Here is a 22875-nt window from a genome sequence, read left to right as displayed (position 1 = left end):
TTCAATTTTCCCGTATGATGTTCCCGTTTCATGCAAGAATGTAGCTTTGGAGACACCCAGAAGCTACATAGAACGATAAAATCGGAACAAGAATGTAGCTTCTTTTGTGTGAGTCCGTGAATTGTTATTTGGGTGTGAATCTGGGTGAGTTTTTTTGATCGAGTTGCAGCTCTGTAGTAGAGAGAAGAGGCGTTGTTGCAGAGCTCTGGAGGCCGTGGTGTTGGCGGGAACGGCTTCAACTGATATTTAAAAGCCTTTGTTTTGTGAAAGCAAAAGAAACTTGACCGCGCAACTGTTGCACCGGGAACGGCCACGACGTCGTTTTGGCTCTACGGATTAGCAACACCAAGATGCCTAATTTGAGTGAAGTTCCACTTCTGTCATTGCAGTTTCAATTGTCAAAAGATTTTTCAGTGTGCTGGGAATAGCGCTTGGTTTGCGTAATAATATAATTGGTTGGAAACTTGAAAAAAAAAATTCAATAAATTATTATTATATTTGGTGTATCGGACCATGTTTCTGACGCACTGAATTTTTTTTTCTCAATTGTCACGATTTAAGTTTTGTAGTTTATATGATTACGTCAACACCTAGCATATGATATGTGAAGAAATGTTATTGCAAGGATAAACAATCATAATCATTTAAGTTGCAATCGCATTGCAATTAAATCTTTTATGTTTATATTGCAATAATCAGTAAATAACAAAAATTTAACTTTTACTCTAAACATACGTGAGTTAAGTCATTTGACAAGATAAATGTATGAAATCTCTTCAATTTCCCCTCCAATCAGTAAAAGAATATTAGGTTCCAAAACGTTTAGTGGGAGATTGGTTATTCTCACCATTAACGTCAGGGCATTACCCACAACCTCAAGCCGGAATGATTTACGCGTAACACCTAATTGCCAGCTACCATTAATATGACTTTATGCATGAATTTACAGATCAACACCAACGACAACTATTGGTAGCGGAAATCGAAAGAATATTGTTTCATACTAAGAAAATAAAAATTGAAACACTCGAAACTATAGAAACAAGTCTCTCACCTAACTGCCAACTACCACTGGTATGGAATTACAGGAGAATTCGTAGACCGTGCACCAACGAGAACGGCTAGCAGCCTAGCAGCGGATATCTAAAGAATATTGTTTCATATTAAGAAGAAAAAAAAAATTGGAACACTCGAAACTATAGGGACGAAAGTCTCCCAAATAACAGGAACAAAATCACTAATGTTGAAGCAGCTCTTCCGTACAAAACACACACTCGTTGTCACCTCCCACACTTCCACTGCCACCACTTCAAGACCACTCTCTTCTTCGTCTTCTTGGTGTTCGTCTTCTCCAGTATCCGATTCGACGAGCACCATTCTCAACCGGAGCAGTGGAGCTTTTCAACTCCGCCGCTGCAAAACAAGGATAGCGAATCCATCTCCGCGTTTTCATCTTCCAAAAACCCAACTTCACACACACCTCAAACCGCCGAAAGCAAACCAGACCCTTAAGACATACCTTAAATCCAACTCCGCCACCAAGGCTCTCTTGCTCTTTCGAGACATACTGCGAACAAGCCCGGCCACGACGGATAGCTACACTCTCTTGTTCGTCCTCAAGGCTTGCACCCAAAAGTCCGTCTCGCTCGAGGGAAAGCAGTTGCATGCGCTCGTGCTTAAGTATGGGTTTGAATCCATAGTTTACCTCCAAACATCTCTTATGAATATGTATTCTGCTGCAGGTGATGTTGTGGATGCACACCTAGTGTTTGATGAAATACCCTCCAAGAATATAGTTTGCTGGACCACCTTGGTTTCTGCTTATGTCGACAACCAGAAGCCTAACGAAGCTCTTCAGCTGTTCAGGCAAATGCAGATGCACAATGTGGAACCTGATCAAGTTACATTGACGGTTGCTCTCTCAGCGTGTGCTGATCTTGGAGCGTTAGAAATGGGAGAGTGGATTAACGCTTATGTCTGTCATAAGTATGGGTTCGATACAGATTTATGCTTGAACAATGCTCTTGTCAACATGTATGCGAAATGCGGGGACATTGGAACGGCAAGGAGATTGTTCTATAGGATACGAGAGAAGGATGTTATGACTTGGACATCGATGATTGTGGGGCATGCACTGCATGGACAAGCAGAAGAAGCGCTTACCCTTTTTGGACAAATGAAAGAGGCAAGTAAAAACACCAGGAAGATCAAGAGGAATGGTGATTTCGAAAGCGGTTTAGTTGTCCCTAACCACGTTACTTTCATAGGAGTTTTAATGGCTTGCAGCCACGCGGGGATGGTGGAGGAAGGGAAGTGGCATTTCAGAAGCATGAGCCAAGAATACGGTTTGAAACCCCGGGAAGCTCACTTCGGCTGCATGGTGGATCTATTCTGCCGAGCCGGGCTTCTACAAGACGCGTATGATTTTATTCTGAAGATGACAGGGCCTTCAAACGCAGTGATGTGGAGGACATTGCTCGGAGCGTGCAGCCTCCACGGAGATATTAAACTTGGCTCACAAGTAAGGGTAAAGTTGCTTGAGTTAGAGCCTACTTATGCTGGCGACGATGTTACTTTGTCCAACATCTATGCGGCCAAAGGCATGTGGGATAGGAAGATGGTTGTTAGAGATCAAATGAAGCAACGGAGGCCGCCCGGCTGCAGCTCGATCGAGGTGGGAAGGAGCATCAGTGAATTCGTTTCGGCCGATGATGATCACCCTTTGAGGACTGAAATATATGAGATTCTCAGGCAGTTAATTGCAAGTATGAAAGCTTATGGTTACTCTCCTGAGCTTTCAAGCCTAAAAGAGTGTTAAAGTGAGAAAACAAAGGTTGTAATGCAACTTTAGTACTATATTTTATTAGCCGAAGAACCACGAAACACATTAAAAAATTGAGGTGTTATTGGCCCTTTAAATATATCGTTATGCTTGTTCTCGAATGAAAAATAAATAAAGAATAGCAAAGTGCATAAATATTATTTGTTAACCTATGTGCTAAAAAAAGTTTTAAATTAGGTAAAATTTAATTGAAATTGGCCGGTTCCCCCCACCCCCTCCCCCTTCCCCTCCGAACTTGTAAGAAGTTGTCAATTTTTTCTCCGAACTTTAATTTTAACCGATTAACCCCACCCCTAAGCTTATATAATTGACCAATTTCTCCCCTAAATTTTAACTTTAACCGATTACCCCATCTTCTGAACTTTTATAATTGGCCAATTTCTCCGTCAACTTTAATCTTCCTCCTAAAATTTAAACAAAAAGTGTACAGAGTGAACTAACGGAAGAGAAGAAGAAAAAGAAAAAAAAATACATTGTCCACATTAGAGGAAAATTTACCTTTTCAAGGGAGAAATTGACCAATTATAAAAGTTAAAGGGGATAATCGGCTAAAATTAAAGTTCAAGAGAGAAATTGACCAATTATAAAGTTTAAGAGGATAATTGGTTAAAAATTAAAATTTAGGAGGAAAATTGATAGCTCCTTAAAATTTCGAAGGAGAAATCGACAAATACCTCAATTTAATTTGTGCTACTATTAATTTTTTTTTCTTGATTTGTAGGTAAAATATCTTAAATCAAAATCTAATGTATAATAAGTTCAATAGCAACTTATCATATTAGTTTGTACCCTAAAAAACTCCAAGATTTTACGAGCAACTAAGTGACAGAACGATCACTTAGTACTAAGGTGAAGTGATATTCCTCTTCACTAGTAAGTGAAAGGTCTTAGATTTGATTCTTGTAAAAAACGATTCAAAATCATATTATTACTAATCTAGTGTAGATAATATCGTTTATTTAAAATTATAAAAAAAAAACTAAGCGGCAGAGCTACCAATACACACAAACTCCCGTATTGGGTTTGGACAACCCCTATTGAAAACAACCGCACGCGACCGTTTACTCAATGGTCGGTTTACAGAACTTCGTGTTTATAATTGAAACCGTTTATATTATAAATTATTCCGTTAAGATCATCTCAGCAAAAAAAATCAACTAAAATTAAAGTTAAATTTTTATCAAATTCATCTATCTATTTTTATAAAGTTCGATGACCAAATAATCTCATATTTGACTGACTTTTAAAAAAAAAACAATCTTTACAGAATAAAATACAATACAAACTATTTCAATTATAAGCATACAATTTCAGAAATCAATCAGTGAATTGAGAGTGACTCCTGATCGAGACCCAAGTTAATTCCAAAAAAAATTATCCAATAAGGTAACGGCTCCTCCATTTACGTCATTACCATACCCGTGCAATTAAGTTTATCTGTCATGATTCATGACCTAGGGTTTCCAATCCATTAATTACACATAAATGGTATCCCAAATGTTTAATCTTTATTAATCTCTCTGTTACCTGTACTTGATTCTGTACAAGCGGTTCTCTGCAGCAGCAGCAGCAAAAAGCCCCCAACTTTCGAGCAATCCGACGCCGTTTTTGGCCGTTATGGAGAGCGGAGAGCTCCAAAGGGTCGGAGTCGTTCAACGCGTTCCGCTCCTCATCGTCAACTTCGTTGCTGGGGCTCTGGTTTTGCTTTTTGCTCTTGGTATTTTTATTTTCATTTATTTATTTATTTTTTCTTGCTTTCCTCTTTCTATTTTAATTTTGTTGTGTTTATTAAATATGATTTGAGCTTGTGGGTTTTGGTTAGTTTTAAAGGGTGTGCATGATAATTTCTTGAAATAATTTTTTTGCTGAATTTTTTTTATTTGGTAGTCAGTTTTTTTTTTTTTTTGGTTGAATTATAATTGCACTAATGTGGAATTTAATTATTTTAAATATCTAGATAATTGATGTTATTGTTCCCATGAATTCATCTAAATTAATGGGGTTTGATATGCATTTTTACATTAATTTCCTTTTTGTTGCAGCTGGATTTTTTACAGGAGGTATTGCTGGTGCTTTAGCTGGGAAGGCTTCTGATAGTGGTGTTGTCCGTGGAGCTGGATTGGGTGCTGTTGCTGGGGCGGTACTGTCCGTTGAGATTTTAGAGGCGTCGCGCGATTTACTGTGTCTTGGCCGGCCTGGCGCTCGGAGATCTTCATTGATGGTGAGCTATTAAGCTTTGAGGTATCTGTTTCTCTTTATTTGTTCACATGTGTAGCTGTTCATGAGAATCTGACCTGCTAAGAACCGGACATGATCTTGGTTTTTAGGTTAAAATCGAATGATCCATGATTTTTAAAATATGATATATATGCTGAAGATACAACGATGGACGCATGGTTAAGGATATACTTGCATAGTGTTGTATCATCGTGGGTTTCTATCGGTTTTATGGAAGTAATTGGACCGATTATCGATCTTTGCATTCAGGCAGAAATTACAGAGGAGCTTATTTGTTGGAGATTCGAGGAGGTAAACTTAGCTACGTCGGAAGTGGTACTTGCCAACCAGGTTTCCACTCTTTTTTCCCTACGCTTTTGTTTAAAAAGCAATATCATTTGAACGATGAAACATTTTGTGGGTGCGTATAGAAATTGTCCAGTTTAGTTCGATGCTAGCAAGTTGTTTGGGTTTCCCTTTCTATCGTGGCTGTTATTTTTAGTTCCCAGATTGCATCTTGCCTCCCAAACGTTTTATTGCTACAATTTCGTATGACTCGGTAGTTGTTGAATTCAGAACCTCAGCCGCTGACCCCGAGTATACCAATTTTACTGTTTTGAAAGTTAAAAAACAAGTTTAGGGATCAAAACTCTGATGTTCCTTTGTGCAATTGGTATTTATCTGATTTTGTAAAGCTGGAATTAGCAGGTTACCCTTGCTAATCTTCGCCATGATGTCTATGGAGGAGCTGAAACCAGAGGGCTGTCAAGGAATGTTTTGAACAAACTACCATCTCATGTGGTTTTGAAGGATACCAAGGCAGCTCAGAGTTGCTGCTGTACGATATGTTTGCAGGTCATAACTCTTTCTGAGACGACTTGAACTTTTTGTCTATTATAGTTTGCAAGCATTTTTGTGGCAACGACGGTAGAGATATTCACATATTTGGAAGATTAAACTATGGTAACTGGTTAATCAATACTTAAATCTTAATTTTGTATGTCTCTCTATTTATCATCAAGGTACGAACAGCTCAGTTTCCTTACACACGTATAGTCAATGTAATTCAGTTCTTATTAACTGAAAAGCGCACTATCTGAAATCTTAACAACAACAATGTGGTTTCTGCAGGATGTTGAAGTAGGAGAAATTGCGAGGACGCTGCCCCTGTGTCAGCATACGTTTCACTTGGCGTGCGTGGACAAGTGGCTCAGCAAACACGCTTCGTGCCCTCTATGCCGACGAGATGTGTGATCAAAACACAGGTTGGTTTTTATCACAAAGGAGTTACGAAGTAAAGTTTTTATCCCCTTAGTGATTATGTAAATTAGGTCGCACTTGGTGCGATGGCAAGTGCCTTTGCCCATGAGCGGTAGGTCTCGGGTTCGAGACTTGGGAGCAGCCTCTCCATAAATGGGGGTAAGGCTAGCCGACATTCACCTCTCCCAGACCCTGCGTAAAGCGGGAGCCTTGTGCACTGGGTACGACCTTTTTAGTGATTATGTAAATTCGGGTTTGGATTTGTGAAAACTGCATATAGCTTGGTTTGTGGTGGTGTATTGAAGATGTTCCCTTTTGTGTATATGTACCCTTTATAGATATTGAACCGTGTCGATAAGAAAATTGACCAAGAAAATTTCAGAAATATAGTAAAGAAACTGAATCTTTTGGCATTTGTGATGAATATTGCTTTTCTTTCATCGAATTGAACAGAGAACGAGGTCTTGTGTCTGATTACCGCAAGGTCCCCGTGTTTGTTTCTTGGTTTATCTTTGAATGCAAGTGATATCTTCTTAAACAAAGGAGGGAGGACCCGAGCACTGGACTTCAAGGCGAGGATAATCCTCTTAATTACTTGAGCTACAAGCGTCTTGCAGACAATATAGTATTTAAACTAACATTTTGTTTCATTTTAGACGGGATAAGGAAAACGATTAAGGCAAGAAGAGAGAAGGAAGACAAGAAAAATGCCTCATTAACATTGGAATGATCTGTTACATACATAGCCAAGGAAATGGTGCAGAACCTATGCATCGTAGGCGAACCGCAGACTTAGATTAGTTGCTTATTAGTTTATCTCCATTCTCTAATAAGAGATATTGCTCGAACCGAAAGCACATCAGAGGAGAAGATGATGTGATGAGTATGCTTCCTAGCCCGTACGTAAATGTCTGCAGATATGAAGAGAACTTATCTGGGTTAGTCACGAAAATTTTCAGACCGAAACCAAACTCATGCTTCAAAGAGCCGCGCATCATGTGCGGAGATTCAAGTCCGTCAACCAGATCAATTTTAAGCAGACAAATTATGCAGTAATCCAACCACAGACTGAAAATTTTCATATTCCGAAAAATTCATTCAGTCAGAAACTCGAATGAACGAGAAGATGGCTTACATGGCAACGACGAAAATGGATTCACGTTTTGAAAACAACAAGATCATTTGGACGTCATTTCACACTGCAACTGCTACGGGCCTTTTGCTGGTCTTGATTCCTTTTATAGCTGCAAGATTGAAAATAAAAGCCGATGTTAAGATATTAAGGCCCGATTTGGTATTGAGGTGATTCTGAAAAAAGTTGGTATAAAAAAAAGCTGGGAGCTATTTTTGTGTTTGGTAAACATTCAGCTTCAGCTTTTTTTCAGAGTTTTAGGTGAAAAAAAAAGCCAAAAACAAGAAGTTGCAAAACCCAGCTTTGAAAAACTGGTTTTTTTTCACATCTGTTTTATATAAAAGTTTACCAAACACTATAACACTGTTTTTTTTTTAGGAAAACTAATGAAAAGGGCTTGAAAACTTTGAGTTTTAATGATAAGGACAAAATAAAGGGTAAAGTGAATAGTATCAGGATTGACTTTTTGGTGTAAAAATGTGGTTTTTCGTTAAAGTGAACAGTACCGGATGCTTTTTGTTAAAATTCCTTTTTTTTTTTTTCAAAAGCACTTTTATAAAAAAGTTTACCAAACACTCTGCTGTTTTATTTCACAGCTGCTTATTCTCACAGCACAGCAGAAACAGCTTATTTTCAAAGTAAAACAATACCAAACCAGTCCTAAGTCGATTAGCTCATCTGGACTAACAATATAGGCTCTGAGATCTGTGTGATGCGTACCTTCAGCATAATCTTTTGCTCCAAAGACAGCAGAACCAGCAACAAGAGCATTAGCTCCGGCCTCAATAACCTGCCACGACAGAAAGCATTTGAAACTGGATTCATTACATCCGAAATCGTGCAACAACTTTGACACTTAACAAATGTGTTCATGTTCAATTAGTCAACACGACTACAACAACAACAACAAAGCCTTTTCCCACTAAGTGGAGTCGGCCATATGAATCCTAGAACGCCATTGCGCTCGGTTATGTGTCAACACGACTAATTTGTTCTTTTTGTCGATACAGTTACATCCTATGAAAGCTCTCAGCACGACACATGTCACATTATTTATAACAGGTACATTGAAACTTGTCCTCATACCTTGTATGCATTTGCTGGACCAACTCCGCCATCCACTTCAATCCATGGGTTCACTCCCTGCAGTAATAACAAGCAAAACTGTGAGTATCTCTTGCATTCACATAAAGTGTATAAATGGAATCCCACAGCGGGAGAGAGAGATTGAATCAATGTGAATCGGGATTATACTTTCTCCACACATATTCTTCTCAAGTCTGCAATTTTCTTCACTTGGCTTTCTATGAAGCTCTGCCCGCCAAAGCCAGGGTTTACGGACATAATCAAGACCAGATCAACCACTGAATCATGAAAAAGAAAGTCAATATCACCCCATTTCACCAGATGATATATCAGATGAGTAAATAATGAGCAACAATCGTCTTTTCTTATTGTACTCTCGCTCCCCGTGCATTCACTCATCATGTAAAATGCAAAATTGACTGAGAACAGGAGTATTCTGGCAGAATTTCGAATATAAGTTTGCCTTTATGCGAAATTTACTTATCTACAATGCTGTACTAGAACAAGTAGTTTCTGCTCAATTTCTGTCGAACTCCTCGCCTGTCAATATCGTTAAGAATCAATACCCTCCCTACAAATGATAAGTTCGAATCCTTTTGCAGTCTTACTATTCAGATTTTCTTCACCTTTTTTTATTACTACTTCAACTGTTTGGAGCTTAGTCTCTCGGGTAGGCTAGATACGAAACCATTTGTGATCTCATACAAGCAAGATACACCACATAGGGGAACGAGACTTGACCATGTAATGTCATTAAGAATCAATTTTATAAAGCACTGCCACGATTATATCCCCCAAAAGAATCGGAACGTGTATTATATCCAAAAGAGAAACTCACCATCGAGGATATACTCAATTGCCGTTAGAGGGGTACCAGGGTTGAGCACAACTCCAGCTTTAGCTCCCAGACTCTTTATCTGAATTACAGCAAAAGTATAGGTTATTCTTTTCTGGTAATACTTTCACAATTGCAGGGATACGCTTAAATGCATTCTCTTAAAAAAAGAAAAACAACTAAATTGGACCGTGTAGGCTTGTAGCCCTAGCTTCGATTTACCATCTATGTATATCATACTTCTTCACTTCTCACAACCCACTGGAATATTACATCCCATGAACTCGAAGCAGAGACAAGATAACACTAACCAAATTCAGAACAGTAAAGCAGCTACATCAGTTCTTTAACAAGTATGCAATCACAAGGATACAAGGGAAACCTTACCTGATTAACTGAACGGTGCAAATGGATGGTGGACGATTGTTCAGCATGAACACTGACTATGTCTGCTCCAGCTTTGATAAAATCTGGCACTCGCTGCTCAGGTTCCACGATCATCTGCACCGCTTCAATTTCACATTAGCCATTGCCTTTTATTCAAAGCGTATCTAATAAATACCAAAACCAGCAGAACAAAAAATACCAGATGCACGTCCAAGGGAAGGTCTGTCACAGGGCGCAAAGCATCAACCACAAGAGGTCCAATGGTAATATTTGGAACAAAACGGCCATCCATCACATCGACATGAATCCAGTCACAACCTGCCAACTCTACAGCTTTTACCTAGATAAAGTGAGAGTCAAACTCTAATGCTAAGAGTTTCAATCTTATGTTTCTACATTGGAAAATCTGATGAACATCTTTCTTAAACGAAGTTTTCGCAGTAAAACATATGATAAACAATTCAAGGTTTACAAAATCCATGTTTTCACCTATAATCCAGAAACCGAAAAAAGAAATATATGCTGAAAAAGATAAAAAACAGAAAAGAACCTGCTCTCCCAACTTGGCAAAGTTAGCAGAAAGAATAGATGGTGAAACAATGATATCACTTTTCGAGAATTTATCAACCCGAGATGAAGCCTTCACCAGAGTCCTACATCTCCTCCTGAAATCGGAACGATAACAGAAGCAGCATCAGAAATGGAAATGATCATTCTTTTCCTTTTTCCGGTCAATTGTTTGCACTTCGAGTTCAGCCAAGCTTAATTACAAGACACCAGGCACAAATTTCAAATACCAGAACATCAATCCAAGCAAAGAATTCGGCTTTTTACAAAAACAATCAAATGAATACATTCGAAAATATTCCCATCTCAAACTTCTGAATGGCAAATCTAAAAGAACAGCAATTTCTTAACGTTATACTACTTTCCTCAGCTGGGTCTCATCCGAAAGCACAAATCTTTCTATCCTCGACTTAAAAATCCGACAAACAAAATCAAACCCAATTGGAATTCAAACGAAACAACGTTAACCAAATCAAAAAAGCAATACCTTGTGAAGGTAAGAGAACTGGGTTGAGAAACAGATGGTTTTTGAAGCTTAAGACCTCCCCCGAGTCCGCTGATCTGCTGGGACTTGAGAGTTGACGAACAAAGTGAAGCAGCCGACATGTTTTCCTCGCCTGAATCTCTGTCTCTCTAGCTTCAACGGTCAGTCCGACGGCGTAGTGAGAGAGAAAGGTTCGGTCTTTTTTTTATCTGTGTCTTCAATTTACCTCCCACCAATCTTTCTGCAGAGGATCGGAAAATCTCGGAGAAATTTAGGAAGAAAAAACGTGCGGCCGACACGTGTCGTCCTCGCAGTTTTTTGTTGGGATTTTCTTATCTGAAATGGTTGGCGCTCTTTTGTGCTTTGCTTGTGATTGTGTAAACTTGCAAGTGGGCAAACACGGTTTAGTTCACTCCTTTTCTTAGGTTGTTTTGTAACAGTTTGATTCGGTTTGGACTTGACTATTTTGGTTAAATTGAATTAATGTGATGGCTAATGTTTAATGAACTTATGAGTGTTAAGATTGAAGATACGAAATTGAATAACAATAACGTATTGTGTCTTATAAGTTCTTTGTAGAGAGGTCAGATTGTATAAGATTGACTTAAATTCAATTATTCATGTCTAAACTCCAATGACAGTATCAAACGGGATAAAGAATTGAAAATGGAAGAAAGAAACTTAAAAAAGGCAACCCTTGAATCAAATGAGGAGAAAACTTTCAAGCTCGTATATTTGGCAATGGTTTGGTGAATAGGAGTGGTTTCGGTAAGGTTACCGTACCAAAACTTCCATACCAAACTTTTGGTTTGCAAAATCGATTACTATTACCGTGTCAAATTTTTAGTATGCCAAATACTTCGGTTGACATGGTATGGTAATGGTAATTATCACTTTATTTTGAGCCACTTTTTATGATCAAAATCTGAAGAATTTTTTTTTTTCATCAACCCAATTCAAGGCCAATTTTTTAAATTTTTTTTCATCACCTTTGTAACTAATTCATACATTTCAGATGATTTAATCATACTTGAAGCCAGCAGGTAGCAAGCACAAGTAGTAAAAAACTGCAGGCAAGAAGCACAAAGTAAAAAGCACAGGCAGCAGCACACCAACACAAATCCTAGTAGATTTCATGTAATTGACACTCATTAAATATTTATTATTTTTTATATAAACTTCATGTACTAAACACTAAAATATATATTTATATTTTTTGATACGGTATGGTAATACCGTGGTAATTGTATCAAATACCAATACCGTACTAAAAAACTTCGGTTCGGTACATTACCGTGCTATTACCGATTGGCACAAAAAGTTTGGCTCAAAATCGGTATGGTACAATTGACAATTCGGTTGGCACGATAATTTGGCAAAAAACATCCATCCCTATGGGTGAATGCAACGACTTAGACTTCACTTGCAAACACAATCTGTAATTAGTTTTGAAATCCTCCTCAATTGGAATTTCGTTAAATTTTCTGAGTTATATATGAACAAAATCTCTGCATGTATCTAATTAAATTTTCTGCCTAATAACTAAATTAGAGGTTTAGAAAATGAGATATATAAAAGGTGGTCTCTAATCCCTGGTTTAGCCAAGATATTTTAAGTTAACAGTTTTTCTATTAAGAGTTCTCGTAAGCGAAATATTAAGAATTTAAAAAAAAAATGGTGAGGAAGAGTGTTCAAGCAAGTTTTTTAATGGTAACGGTAATTTTGATTCTTACTGGACATGCAACTAGAGCAGATGATAGTTGTTACGAAAGATGCCTTAACTTTTGCCCATCGCTACCTGATACATGTGCTGCATTCTGCTCGGTGCAGTGCCCTCCTCAGCTTCAAAATGTTGATTTGAATGATCATGCAATTCACTATTGCAAATTTGGTTGTTCACTTGACCGATGTGCCAAATTTGCCAACGGTACATAACACCTTTTCCTTTCTCTCTATCGAATTCTCTCTCTCTCTCTCGTATATATGAACGTCAAACGTTAACCAGTTAGTAAGTGAATAAGAAACTAACTATACTTGTGTTTTATGACCGCAGATAAGGAGAAAAACTAGCATTTTCAATCTTAACATAATTATCTATATAAAACAACAGTAACGTGATTGTACTTTCCTCAAAAAAAAAAAAAAAAAAAAAAAAACAGTAACGTGATTGTACTGAAATAAGTTTATGATTCAATAAAAGTGGGGGTTTAACGTTCAATTATCATAGCATTTATCATCTAATTAAGGGGGAGTAAACCAGCATTTTCTATCAGATATCATTTACCTTTCTCTATCCACACCTAAACACTGCCACAGTTGAAGAAAAATTGCCTGCAACTTGCTAAAAATTGTCAATTATTACATGCAGTAAACTTATAGTCATTAAGTAAATAAATCTATAGAGCTTGAAACTTTTCTGCTCGATTGTTTAAAGGGTTGTGTAGATTTGAAAGCTCTATCAATAGAAGCATTCTAGCTTGTTTAGATTTAGTTAGAGAGAAGCGATTCCTCGCCTGCGCTTCCTCCCCACTAAAAAGAGCAGTCGATATATAATTATAGAAATTATGGTTTTTTTTTTTTTTTGGAAAACAGATAAGATATATCCGGGCAAAGATGCCAAAAAGATACAAGAAAGCCTACCCAAGAGGCAAACAACCAACAACAACAACAAAAGGATAAACAAGAAGGTACAAGGAAACCGCGACGCCGCATCTAATGCTAAAGCGTCCCTTCTAAACAAACAAAAACTACTAATGAGGGCAAGGAAGGCCATCATTGTTTAAGACATGGACCAGGGAAGATGGGGGTCTAAGGACCCAGAATTGCTCACATGCTTCCTTACAATTTCGTGACGCCAAAAAGTCTGCGACCGAGTTGGCCAGTCTTGGAACCCAAGACCAGCGGCAAGCTTGAAAAGCCATTCCCAAACGATAGCACTTCCTAAGAATGGGAAAAGCATCACAGCTGCCCTTCTTTGCCGGATCCCTCAGACAAGAAATAGCTTCGAACGAGTCTGATTCAATACAAATGGAATTCCACCCGTTTCCAACCCCCAACTTACACCCATGTAAAATGGCCAAAGCCTCTGCCATCGTAGCACCAGAAGCCTTTACACTAAGCCTAGAAGCTGCCAAAAACCTCCCACTCGCATCCCTTGCCACCACCCCCGTGAAGCCCCCACCCACACTAGCCTCCCAACTAGCATCCACATTAATTTTGATTACACCTTGATTCGGAGGAGTCCACTGCACTCCCTCACCCGAGTTTGGTTGACAGAGCAAAGATGGGAACCTTGGCCGGTTGATAGATTCCTGAAAAGCCGAGACCGAACTGGAGATAGCTGCTACCACCCTGCTGGGATATATAACTTGGTTGTTGAACTGAAAATCACATCTTGATTTCCAAATATGCCAGCATGTGAAAGCAATATAAGATAGGCGATTAATCTTCACCTCCATCGACCCATTCTCCGCCTCCCCCATTTGCACAAGCCAGGTTGCCCAGCTTGAAACATGTTGTCGATGAGGTCTCAAGTTCAGTAAACCCCCAAACCAAACCACCTCCACCCAAGGACAAAAGAGGAAGAGATGTTCAATTGATTCATCATAAGAATTACAGAGAGGGCAAATGGGAGAAAGAGAGGATCTACGAATAAATAAGTTCTTCATAGTAGCTAAAGCCGCATGCAGGGTCCTTCACATGAAAGTTCTTATTTTAGGAGGAACCTTCAACTTCCAGACAATCTTCCATAAGGTAGAAGGAATGGAGGCTAACCTGTTAGATTGATGGCAGCGATCAATATTTCGTGAGAGACTCCAATAATAGCCTGATTTGACTGAATAAGACCCCTTCTTATCATAATGTCATACCAATCTATCCTTGAGCGTCGGATCACCAGTATGCATAGCCAAGATTGCCTTAACCTCAGATTCCGCCAAGAAAGGTTTTAAAAATTCAATTTCCCATTCCCCATTCACAGGACTAATCAGTGACTTCACTATCAGATTTTTCGAGACTTGAATCGAGCCCAATAGGGACGGTCTACCCAAAAGAATGGAGGGGAGCCATCTGTCCACCCAAACCCTCGTATCATTTCCATCCATGATCTGTCAATGAGCACCTTCCCTAAGAATCTCTCTTCCAGTTAGGAGGCTAGACCACACCCAGGAAGCTCGTCCACCCTTCTTAGCATCAAGGAAAGAGCAATTAGGAAAATAACGGGCCTTAAGCACAAGTGCCCATAAAGAATTAGGTTCCATAATCAGCCTCCAACACTGTTTGGCCAACAGAGCGTCATTGAATAACACAAAGCTCCTAAAGCCGAGGCCACCATCCTCCTTCGGCCGACCCATCTTCTCCCTGGAAACCCAGTGTATCTTGTTTTCACTCTGTTGTTGACCCCACCAGAATTTAGAGATCAAGGCATCCATTTCGTTACAAAACGATATAGGAAACTTAAACAAATTCATTAGATAAGCTGGGATAGCTTGTGCCACAGCCTTAATCAGGATTTCCCGACCGGCTTGCGAAAGCGTTGATTTTTTCCAACCTTGCATCTTATCCAAAAGCCTCCCTTTAACATAGGCAAGACCGGCTTTCTTTGATCTTCCCCACATAGCAGGAACCCCGAGATAAATCCCCGGATCTCCCACCCTCTCAAACCCGAGAATAACTGCTAGATGTCGAGAGACCTCCTCAGGCACATTGGAGCCAAAACAAACACTAGACTTAGACTTATTAACATGTTGCCCCGAAGCCGCACAGAACTTATCTATCAACTGAATTAGATGCCTGCAATTCATTTCCTCCGCCTTAAGAAAGATAAGAGTATCATCAGCAAATAGAATGTGGGAAATACTCGGACCCGACGGGCTCATCTGCACCCCCAATCCACTTCCTGTCACTAGCCTATTGAATAAGCAGAGAAAGAACTTCACTGACCAGAAGGAAAAGGTACGGGGAGAGTGGATCACCTTGTCGAAGACCACGAGAATGAGCAAATTTGGGTCTCGGTTGACCATTTAGCATGATGGCAAAATTGACCAACGAAATACAGCCAAAAATCAGCTTTCTCCATCTATCATCGAACCCCATCTTTTCCATAACTGCCATTAAAAAATCCCACTCCACCCTATCATAAGCCTTTTGCATATTCAACTTTATTCCCAATTCAAAATGGCTCCTTGCTTTCCTTGTTTTTAGGAAATGAAAAAGTTCATGTGCAATTCCAATATTGTCATGTATTTGCCTCTCCACAACAAAAGCATTTTGGGAAGGAGAAATCAAAACCGACAGAACCACCTTGAGACGATTTGCCAAAACCTTGGAAAACACCTTATAAGAATAGTTACATAAGCTAATCGGACGAAATTGAGCAACAGATTCCGGTTTAAGAACCTTCAGAATTAGCACCAAGTGAGTAGCGTTGATTCGCCCTGGGTTTTCCGTTCCATTCATCATTTCCTAAATAATCTCATTTACCTCCGTAGCAATGATATCCCAATTAGCTTGATAAAAGATTCCAGGAAAGCCGTCTAGGCCCGGAGCTTTTAAACTCCCCATCTGCAAGACAGTCGCCCTGACTTCATCACTCGAGACCACTGCCAAAAGAGACACATTCATTTCATCTGAAATTTTTGGAGAAACACAGTCTAATAAATTACCCCATTCCCGATGACCCGATGACGTGAAGAGTTCCATGAAGTACTCATCAAACAAACACCGGACATGATTAGGGTTCTCGATCCAATTCCCGTTGCTATTTTTTAAAGAAACCACCTTGTTTCTTCTTCTTCTATGCAGAGTGGACTGATGAAAAAACTTCGTATTAGCATCCCCTTCCCTAAGCCATTGAACTCTAGATCTTTGCTGCCAATAGCACTCTTCTTGTCTCCACAAGAGATCAACCTGTTTTGAAAGGGAATCAATCTCTTTCGCATTTCAACCCCAATTCTCTTGTAACCGTCCCAATTGAACCATCATATCCTTAATCTGTCTCCCCCTCTGATGAAATTTTGCCTTACTCCAGCTAGTTAAAGTGGTACGGCATAAATGCAGCTTTTTATTCCATTTCTGTAACAGATTACCATCACAGCTCATCTCCCAAGCTTTCCTCACGATCTCTTTACAGTCGGCATCCTTGGTCCAGAAAGCCTCAAAACGGAACATCTTTTTCTTTCTAACAGCTTTCTGTTCACAATGCAGTAAAATAGGACAATGGTCAGACCCAAGAGTTGTGGCGTTAGTAACAAAAGAGTCTGGCCAAGTAGACAACCAACGATCGTTGACCAGAACCCTATCTAATTGGGCCTCAACTAGTTGCCCATTTCGAGTCCCCCGCCAAGTGAATTTTTGGCCATTGAAGCTTAAATCCAAGACCTCCACCTTATTCATGAATTCCTCCAGGTACCTTGGCCGGTTGTATCTTACTTCAGCACCACCCACTTTCTCATGATCCCATAAGAACTCATTGAAATCACCACCACAAATCCAAGGGATACTATCCGGTCTGAAATTTTGAATCATTACCCTCCAAATGACTTCTTTCTCAGCCCTGTAAGACGTGCCGTATGTACCGGTAAACCGAAACACCACTCCCGATTCAACAATACAGCAGCGAGCATCAATGAGATGCTTAGAAGAATCTGTAATCTCCACCTGAATCGAGTCGTCCCACCATAGGCTGAGGCCACCCGCTCTGCTAATTGGTGCAACATTAAAACCATTAGCATATCCTATTCTCCTTCTCACCCCTATTATTCTATGATCTTTCATTTTTGTTTCCGAGAGAAAAATCATAGAGGGTATGTGTTCCCTGATTTTCCCATGAAGGGCTCGAACTACCATGTCAGACCCTAGACCATGGCAATTCCAAAATAAGTGTGTCATGGCGATGTTGTGGCTGTTGAAGGCCAGCCGCCACCGCCTCGGGAAGAAGATCCCGCATTTTCCGTGAACAGGGCATTCTTATCGCCTTCCCTTTCATTGTCATTAGCCCCCTTATTTCCTTCCACAACTTTGGATTTCTTTCGAGGTGATTGCCCCACATCTCTGTTGGTTGCTTCCCACTCCCTTTTATTTTTTATTCCTGCCCCCACTACAATTGGATCCAAGTTACACTCAACTTTCGAACTGCCCCTACTGAGGGATGTCATTTGACTTGTCTGCTCAGGTTGAGAGTAAAAGATCTGCATTCCGGGGACTTCCTTCCCCCCATCTGCTCCTTTCCTTTCTCCTCATGTGGCATCTCCATCTCCATTACCATAGGCCCCTTGTTTTCTATTCGGATGCATTCGGCCCACACGCGATGCTCATGCAAGCCTGCGTTCCCCCAAGGTAATGGGCAACGGTTTTGGATACTCACTGATATCCCTAATTGGAGCCGTTTTAGTCCATTCTCCATATCCAGCCATCCCACCTTTAACTGCTTCAAAGGTACATTCAGTGTTTGGGTGTCCAATTCTCCCACATCGATAGCAAAAATCCTGTAGCCTTTTGTACCTAAATTCAATCCACGATTCTGTATTGTTTTCCCTGGGTAGCCAACACCCTGTAGTTAAAGGATTTGCAGTATCCACCTCCACTTTCACTCTAAAAAAACCCCTAGTTTTGGCTGGATCTTCCACTGCCTAGACTTTCCCAATCTTGGATGCCAATCACCTGATGTTCGCCTTAGAGCTCAGAGAAGGCGGCACTCCCCTTATTTGAATCCAAAACGAGATTGTATGCAAGTCTATTTCCTCCAAGGCTAGCTCTAGGGGCCATCTTTTAACAGAGAAATTTTGCTTCATAACCGCCCATGGGACCTGGTCAATAATTTTAGCAGCAGTAATTTCATCATTAACCTTAATAACAAAAGTATGATCTTTGACCCACTTAATCTTTATGTCTCCCCACCTCTGCCAGGCAGATTTGAGAATGTTGCGAACCCCCCATTTGTTAAGCGTTTTATTGACCAAAGCAGTACCCACCAATTTAATTCCTTGTTCCATAGTAGATAGATCCATGCTTTTCTCTAAGTGGACCACAAGATCATCCACTCCATCTCCTGCCATTTGTTGTTGCACTTGGTAGGTTTCCTAGGGAATAATTAACCCAGTAGAACACAGTAAACGATTAGACCTTCTACCCTTGTTTTTCCTGTTTTTCCCGTATCTCTCTTATTGTTCTTCAATCTGTTAGGGAATAACTGGGTGTATAAAATAACCACAAGCAGGCAAATAGAGGATTGTATCCCATTATTGCAACATACCTATTCATTAATACCACCATTGAATACTCTTGGGTAGTTAGCTGTTGTTGTTGGTGAAGATTGCCGAAGAGGATTTGGAGATATTACTTTTTTGCCTGGATTTGGTGGGAAGAAGTTAAGGCCCGACCCACCCCACTGTGGGGTTGTGCTATCTTTTTTCTTCAATTTGCCATGGTAATTATGTCTGGGAGGAAGATACCCTCTTGTCCACCTTCCTATCATCCCAGAGACAAGACCCGCAGACCTAGATCTGACATGGATGGGATAAACTGACACTCGGGGCGGAGAGAGCGTTTCTGGAAAGTATAATTAAAGCTTGAAGGAGGCAGAGGGATCAAGGAGTTACTCCAAAAGATTTAGGTAGGTGAGGAGTAAATTCGCGGAAAAGAATAAGGGGAAAGGGGTTGGAATAAGACCCTAGAATTAAATCGGAAGAAAATTAAAGTCCAGGAGGTAGGAATATATCTCATTAAGAGACTGAGGACAAAAACCGGAGGATGGTTCAGAGTCACTGGCAGAACCCCACAAAGGAGGGACTGATGAGTAGATTTTATATTATATATTTTACCCTAATCTTAGTATATTTTGGTTAATATATTGGAAGAATTTTGATACTTTGAATTGTATTTTCAATATAGGACTTTCGACTTCCTCTGGAGCAAAACAGGACCAAATGGACGAATTTTGGAGTAATTCCAGTTGGAGGACGTTCGTTAGTCACTTAGCGTGATCGTATCAAAATTTGGGATTTTTCCACCTAGCGGTTATTTTCTGGCGATAAAATAAAGAAGTAGTGCGCAGTGCTGGAAAATGACGTTTTTTGGGCTTAAATTGCATTTTGGAGCCCAGGATGACATCGGATGGGTTCGTGGCCTTCTGGAAAAGTGTTCAGAATATTCCAAACATTAAATCCAGCTATATTGGGCCAGTTTTGGAGCAGCTTATGGGTCAAAACGTGGCTGTTCAGATTTTAGACGAATTTTATCATTTAATTTAGGGTTATGTTTCCTAAGTTTTTGTGGGGATTGGAATTAATTTTAGTTTCCTAGGGTTTGTGTGGGAGGCTTGACAGATATATGGCTTGGCCGTCTACCATATTTCCTTACGCTTTCTTTGATGCAATTTTGGAGACAGAGAATTGTTAGGGTTTTGAAGACTTTTTACTTGAAGGTGCTTACAATCCTTTTCTTGAATATATTTTCTATGATTTCAATTATGAATATGTGGAACTAATTTCTATTGCTAGGGCGAAGCCTTGAGGCTTAGCATGAATATGTGATTTTTATTTAATTACTTATGATTGATTGCATGCATACTTTGAATTGTTAATCACCGGGATATAAACTATCTAATTGTCTTAATGCCTGATCACCATTAGGATCTTTAGAAAAGTAATTTGATGCAATTTTGGTCGGAAGGTTCCCTGAAATTGACGCTGGCTTCTTGTGATTAATAATTGTAATTTCACTTAGGATGAATATCACGTCTTGAAGATTGCATGGTTTTTCAAAGGATTTTCATAAAGCATAATGAGTCTTTCATGTTCAGATTTGATCCGAACGTCCAGACGGGTTGCATGTTAGATATACATTCTATGTTGGAGGTTCCAAGTAGAATATGAATTAGGAAAATCTAACCTTCAAAGTGGCATGTGTAGATCATAAGTAATTTGTAAAAATTCATAGGATTGCTAGGTGATGGTGGAACCCTAGTGCTTTCTTAATTTTATTCTCCCAAAATTGTTTTCTTTTCTCTCCAGCTCTAATATTGCAGATTGTTTATTTTAAGTCATTAATTTCGTTTTATTTTAATTAGGTTATAAAATCAATCACCTCAATTTCTACTTTACAATAATTAAATGAAATCTGATTAGTTTCAAATTATTTAATAATTCCTGTGGAGACAACCTTGCGAGATCCATTTATACTACAATAACCTTGTGATTTTTGCAAGTAAAATAGGAGATTTAAGCCCGTTTACATGAGTAGTAAAAATTATATCAAGAAAATGGCGCCGTTGCCGGGGAAAAATCCCAAATTTTGATACGATCACGCTAAGTGACTAACGAACGTCCTCCAACTGGAATTACTCCAAAATTCGTCCATTTGGTCCTGTTTTGCTCCAGAGGAAGTCGAAAGTCCTATATTGAAAATACAATTCAAAGTATCAAAATTCATCTAATATATTAACCAAAATATACTAAGATTAGGGTAAAATATACTAAGACTCTAGAATTAAATCGGAAGAAAATTGAAGTCCAGGAGGTAGGAATAGATCTCATTAAGAGACTGAGGACAAAAACCGGAGGATGGTTCAGAGTCACTGGTAGACCCCCACAAAGGAGGGACCCTCACGGAGGAGGGAATGGCTCTCACGGAGGAGAGAAAAGGCCAGAGAGACGAAGTATTAACTTTTAGAAATTATGGCTTTAATTTGTAATATATATCATAAGTTCAATATACAATGGTTCAGGTATATATGAGGAAGGAGTGGAGAAAGAAAGAAAGAAGAAAGAAAGAAGGGTGAGATGGCTGCTGCAAGCAGCCGACAAAGACAAAGAAAAAGCAAAGCTAACTAGCCTAGTCTAAGCCTTACAACAACTTTCATCAATCAATCATCTCCCTTAAATCAAGGAAAAGAAAGTAGCCTAGTCTAAGCCTTACAACAACTTTCACCAATCAATCATCTCCCTTAAATCAAAGAAAAGACTAACCCTAAAGAACATGGTAGCTAACTCTAGTGGCCGAAATATACTCAACACTTTCAACAATAATCCATTGCAGCATAAGGCATGGCTGCACAATCACAGCTCAGACTGAGTTCGTTCTGTGCACACAATGTACGGCTTAAGCAATGCTGTCAAAATCTATACGTGCACACAATGTACGGTACATGACCCGAGCTGGCGGTGGTCATATCCTTTTTGCAGGCTAGAAACGTTTCTGTGAATATCGTCCTGGTCTTAGATGACACAGAAGAAGAGTCTGTAGAGGCACCAAAGCGAACTTTGTGCATCTAAAAATACATAGCAGGATCAAAATTATGATGAATTTTTGTGTTGCAAATAAAATTTGGTCAATTATGCTGTGTGAATTTTCTCGCTTTCGGTGAATAAGTACTCAAACGTACACAAGATTGAGTACTTGAAAGATCAAAACGAAAAATTTGCTCCATAGAGGAAAATGCTTTAGGTTCCAAAGGGGTTTTTTAAAAATTTATGCTTGCTTATGTATTATGGTTGAATCAAAACCTTGGTTTAAAGATGAGAGATATAATTAGCGCATACTGGAAAGGCCTTTTTGGACTCGACTCTTTTCATTCAATTTGGCCAATGTTATGGTTGTTGTTTTAGGAATTTATCTGCGTTGATATTGAACTTATTAAATTGGACGACGAAATAACATATTGTCTCTTAAGGGTGAGGCTCTATAAAATTAGTTTGAATTCAGTTCCAATAATATCCAGTCTGAGCCACTACGAAAATGAGTTTGAAAAGGAAGAAATTTGTATGTTTTTCTTCTAATGAAGGTTTTTCCCCTAACAAAAACAATTTAAGACAGCCCCTTAAACAAATGGGGAGAAAACCAACGGTTAGGTGGATGCAACAACTTAGAGCTCGTTTGGATGTGCTTTTAAAATAATTGAAAGCGTTTTTAGTAAAAATGTTTTTAGAACCAATATTTAGTAAAGATACAAGTAAATCTTAGAGAAAAGCACTTAAAATGCTTCCTGGAAGAAGCACATAACTGGTGTTTCTTGCAGAAAGCACTTAAAGTGATTTTGGAGCCCAACAATATTTTTCTCTAAAAGCGCT

General features: G+C 39.2%; 4 protein-coding genes across 5 annotated transcripts; 2 read left to right on the top strand and 2 right to left on the bottom strand.

The window, feature by feature from the left end:
* Window positions 1-1118: 1118 nt before the first annotated feature.
* Window positions 1119-2977, top strand: LOC126600509 (putative pentatricopeptide repeat-containing protein At1g74400). Its single transcript, XM_050267083.1, has one exon. It carries the CDS (start codon window positions 1241-1243, stop codon window positions 2816-2818), a length of 1578 nt encoding a protein of 525 aa, XP_050123040.1. The 5' UTR covers window positions 1119-1240; the 3' UTR covers window positions 2819-2977.
* A 1270-nt stretch (window positions 2978-4247) lies between these two features.
* LOC126600519 (NEP1-interacting protein-like 2) lies at window positions 4248-6732 on the top strand. Its single transcript, XM_050267092.1, has 6 exons — window positions 4248-4559; window positions 4885-5063; window positions 5330-5410; window positions 5768-5914; window positions 6191-6388; window positions 6570-6732. Exons 1-5 carry the CDS (start codon window positions 4460-4462, stop codon window positions 6311-6313), a joined length of 630 nt encoding a protein of 209 aa, XP_050123049.1. The 5' UTR covers window positions 4248-4459; the 3' UTR covers window positions 6314-6388; window positions 6570-6732.
* A 284-nt stretch (window positions 6733-7016) lies between these two features.
* LOC126600516 (ribulose-phosphate 3-epimerase, chloroplastic) lies at window positions 7017-11076 on the bottom strand. 2 transcript variants are annotated; one of them, XR_007615456.1, is made up of 10 exons: window positions 10814-11075; window positions 10310-10424; window positions 9959-10099; window positions 9760-9873; window positions 9376-9454; window positions 8706-8815; window positions 8538-8594; window positions 8172-8241; window positions 7455-7563; window positions 7017-7230 (listed from the first exon to the last, which is right to left on the bottom strand). XR_007615456.1 is itself a non-coding variant. In XM_050267089.1 (9 exons), exons 1-9 carry the CDS (start codon window positions 10930-10932, stop codon window positions 7514-7516), a joined length of 855 nt encoding a protein of 284 aa, XP_050123046.1. In that variant the 5' UTR covers window positions 10933-11076; the 3' UTR covers window positions 7208-7513. The 2 variants fall into 2 exon arrangements, 1 of the variants encoding a protein (XP_050123046.1); XM_050267089.1 differs by having other exon boundaries at window positions 7208-7563; window positions 10814-11076.
* A 3843-nt stretch (window positions 11077-14919) lies between these two features.
* Window positions 14920-18864, bottom strand: LOC126599164 (uncharacterized). The gene is made up of 5 exons (XM_050265500.1): window positions 18470-18864; window positions 16829-17507; window positions 16292-16717; window positions 16059-16207; window positions 14920-15718 (listed from the first exon to the last, which is right to left on the bottom strand). Exons 1-5 carry the CDS (start codon window positions 18862-18864, stop codon window positions 14920-14922), a joined length of 2448 nt encoding a protein of 815 aa, XP_050121457.1.
* Between the last annotated feature and the right edge of the window lie 4011 nt (window positions 18865-22875).

The sequence above is a fragment of the Malus sylvestris genome, chromosome 14 (genome assembly GCF_916048215.2).
Source record: "Malus sylvestris chromosome 14, drMalSylv7.2, whole genome shotgun sequence".
NCBI lineage: Eukaryota > Viridiplantae > Streptophyta > Magnoliopsida > Rosales > Rosaceae > Malus > Malus sylvestris.
This window is presented reverse-complemented; position numbering and strand designations above follow the sequence as displayed.

What these genes read in the sequence shown, in the direction of transcription:
- LOC126599164 (XM_050265500.1), bottom strand. Translation starts at nt 18,864, where the DNA reads ATGGCAGGAGATGGAGTGGATGATCTTGTGGTCCACTTAGAGAAAAGC. An exon ending in CTTTAACTAGCTGGAGTAAG is followed by an intron (nt 16,718 to 16,828) that starts GCAAAATTTCAT and finishes CTTTCAAAACAG; the next exon opens with GTTGATCTCTTGTGGAGACA. An exon ending in AATGCTTTTGTTGTGGAGAG is followed by an intron (nt 15,719 to 16,058) that starts GCAAATACATGA and finishes CTTATTCAATAG; the next exon opens with GCTAGTGACAGGAAGTGGAT.
- LOC126600519 (XM_050267092.1), top strand. Translation starts at nt 4,460, where the DNA reads ATGGAGAGCGGAGAGCTCCAAAGGGTCGGAGTCGTTCAACGCGTTCCG. An exon ending in GGTTTTGCTTTTTGCTCTTG is followed by an intron (nt 4,560 to 4,884) that starts GTATTTTTATTT and finishes TTTTTGTTGCAG; the next exon opens with CTGGATTTTTTACAGGAGGT. An exon ending in AAGTGGTACTTGCCAACCAG is followed by an intron (nt 5,411 to 5,767) that starts GTTTCCACTCTT and finishes TGGAATTAGCAG; the next exon opens with GTTACCCTTGCTAATCTTCG.
- LOC126600509 (XM_050267083.1), top strand. Translation starts at nt 1,241, where the DNA reads ATGTTGAAGCAGCTCTTCCGTACAAAACACACACTCGTTGTCACCTCC.
- LOC126600516 (XM_050267089.1), bottom strand. Translation starts at nt 10,932, where the DNA reads ATGTCGGCTGCTTCACTTTGTTCGTCAACTCTCAAGTCCCAGCAGATC. An exon ending in TTCCCTTGGACGTGCATCTG is followed by an intron (nt 9,874 to 9,958) that starts GTATTTTTTGTT and finishes GAAGCGGTGCAG; the next exon opens with ATGATCGTGGAACCTGAGCA. An exon ending in GAAGAATATGTGTGGAGAAA is followed by an intron (nt 8,595 to 8,705) that starts GTATAATCCCGA and finishes TTATTACTGCAG; the next exon opens with GGAGTGAACCCATGGATTGA.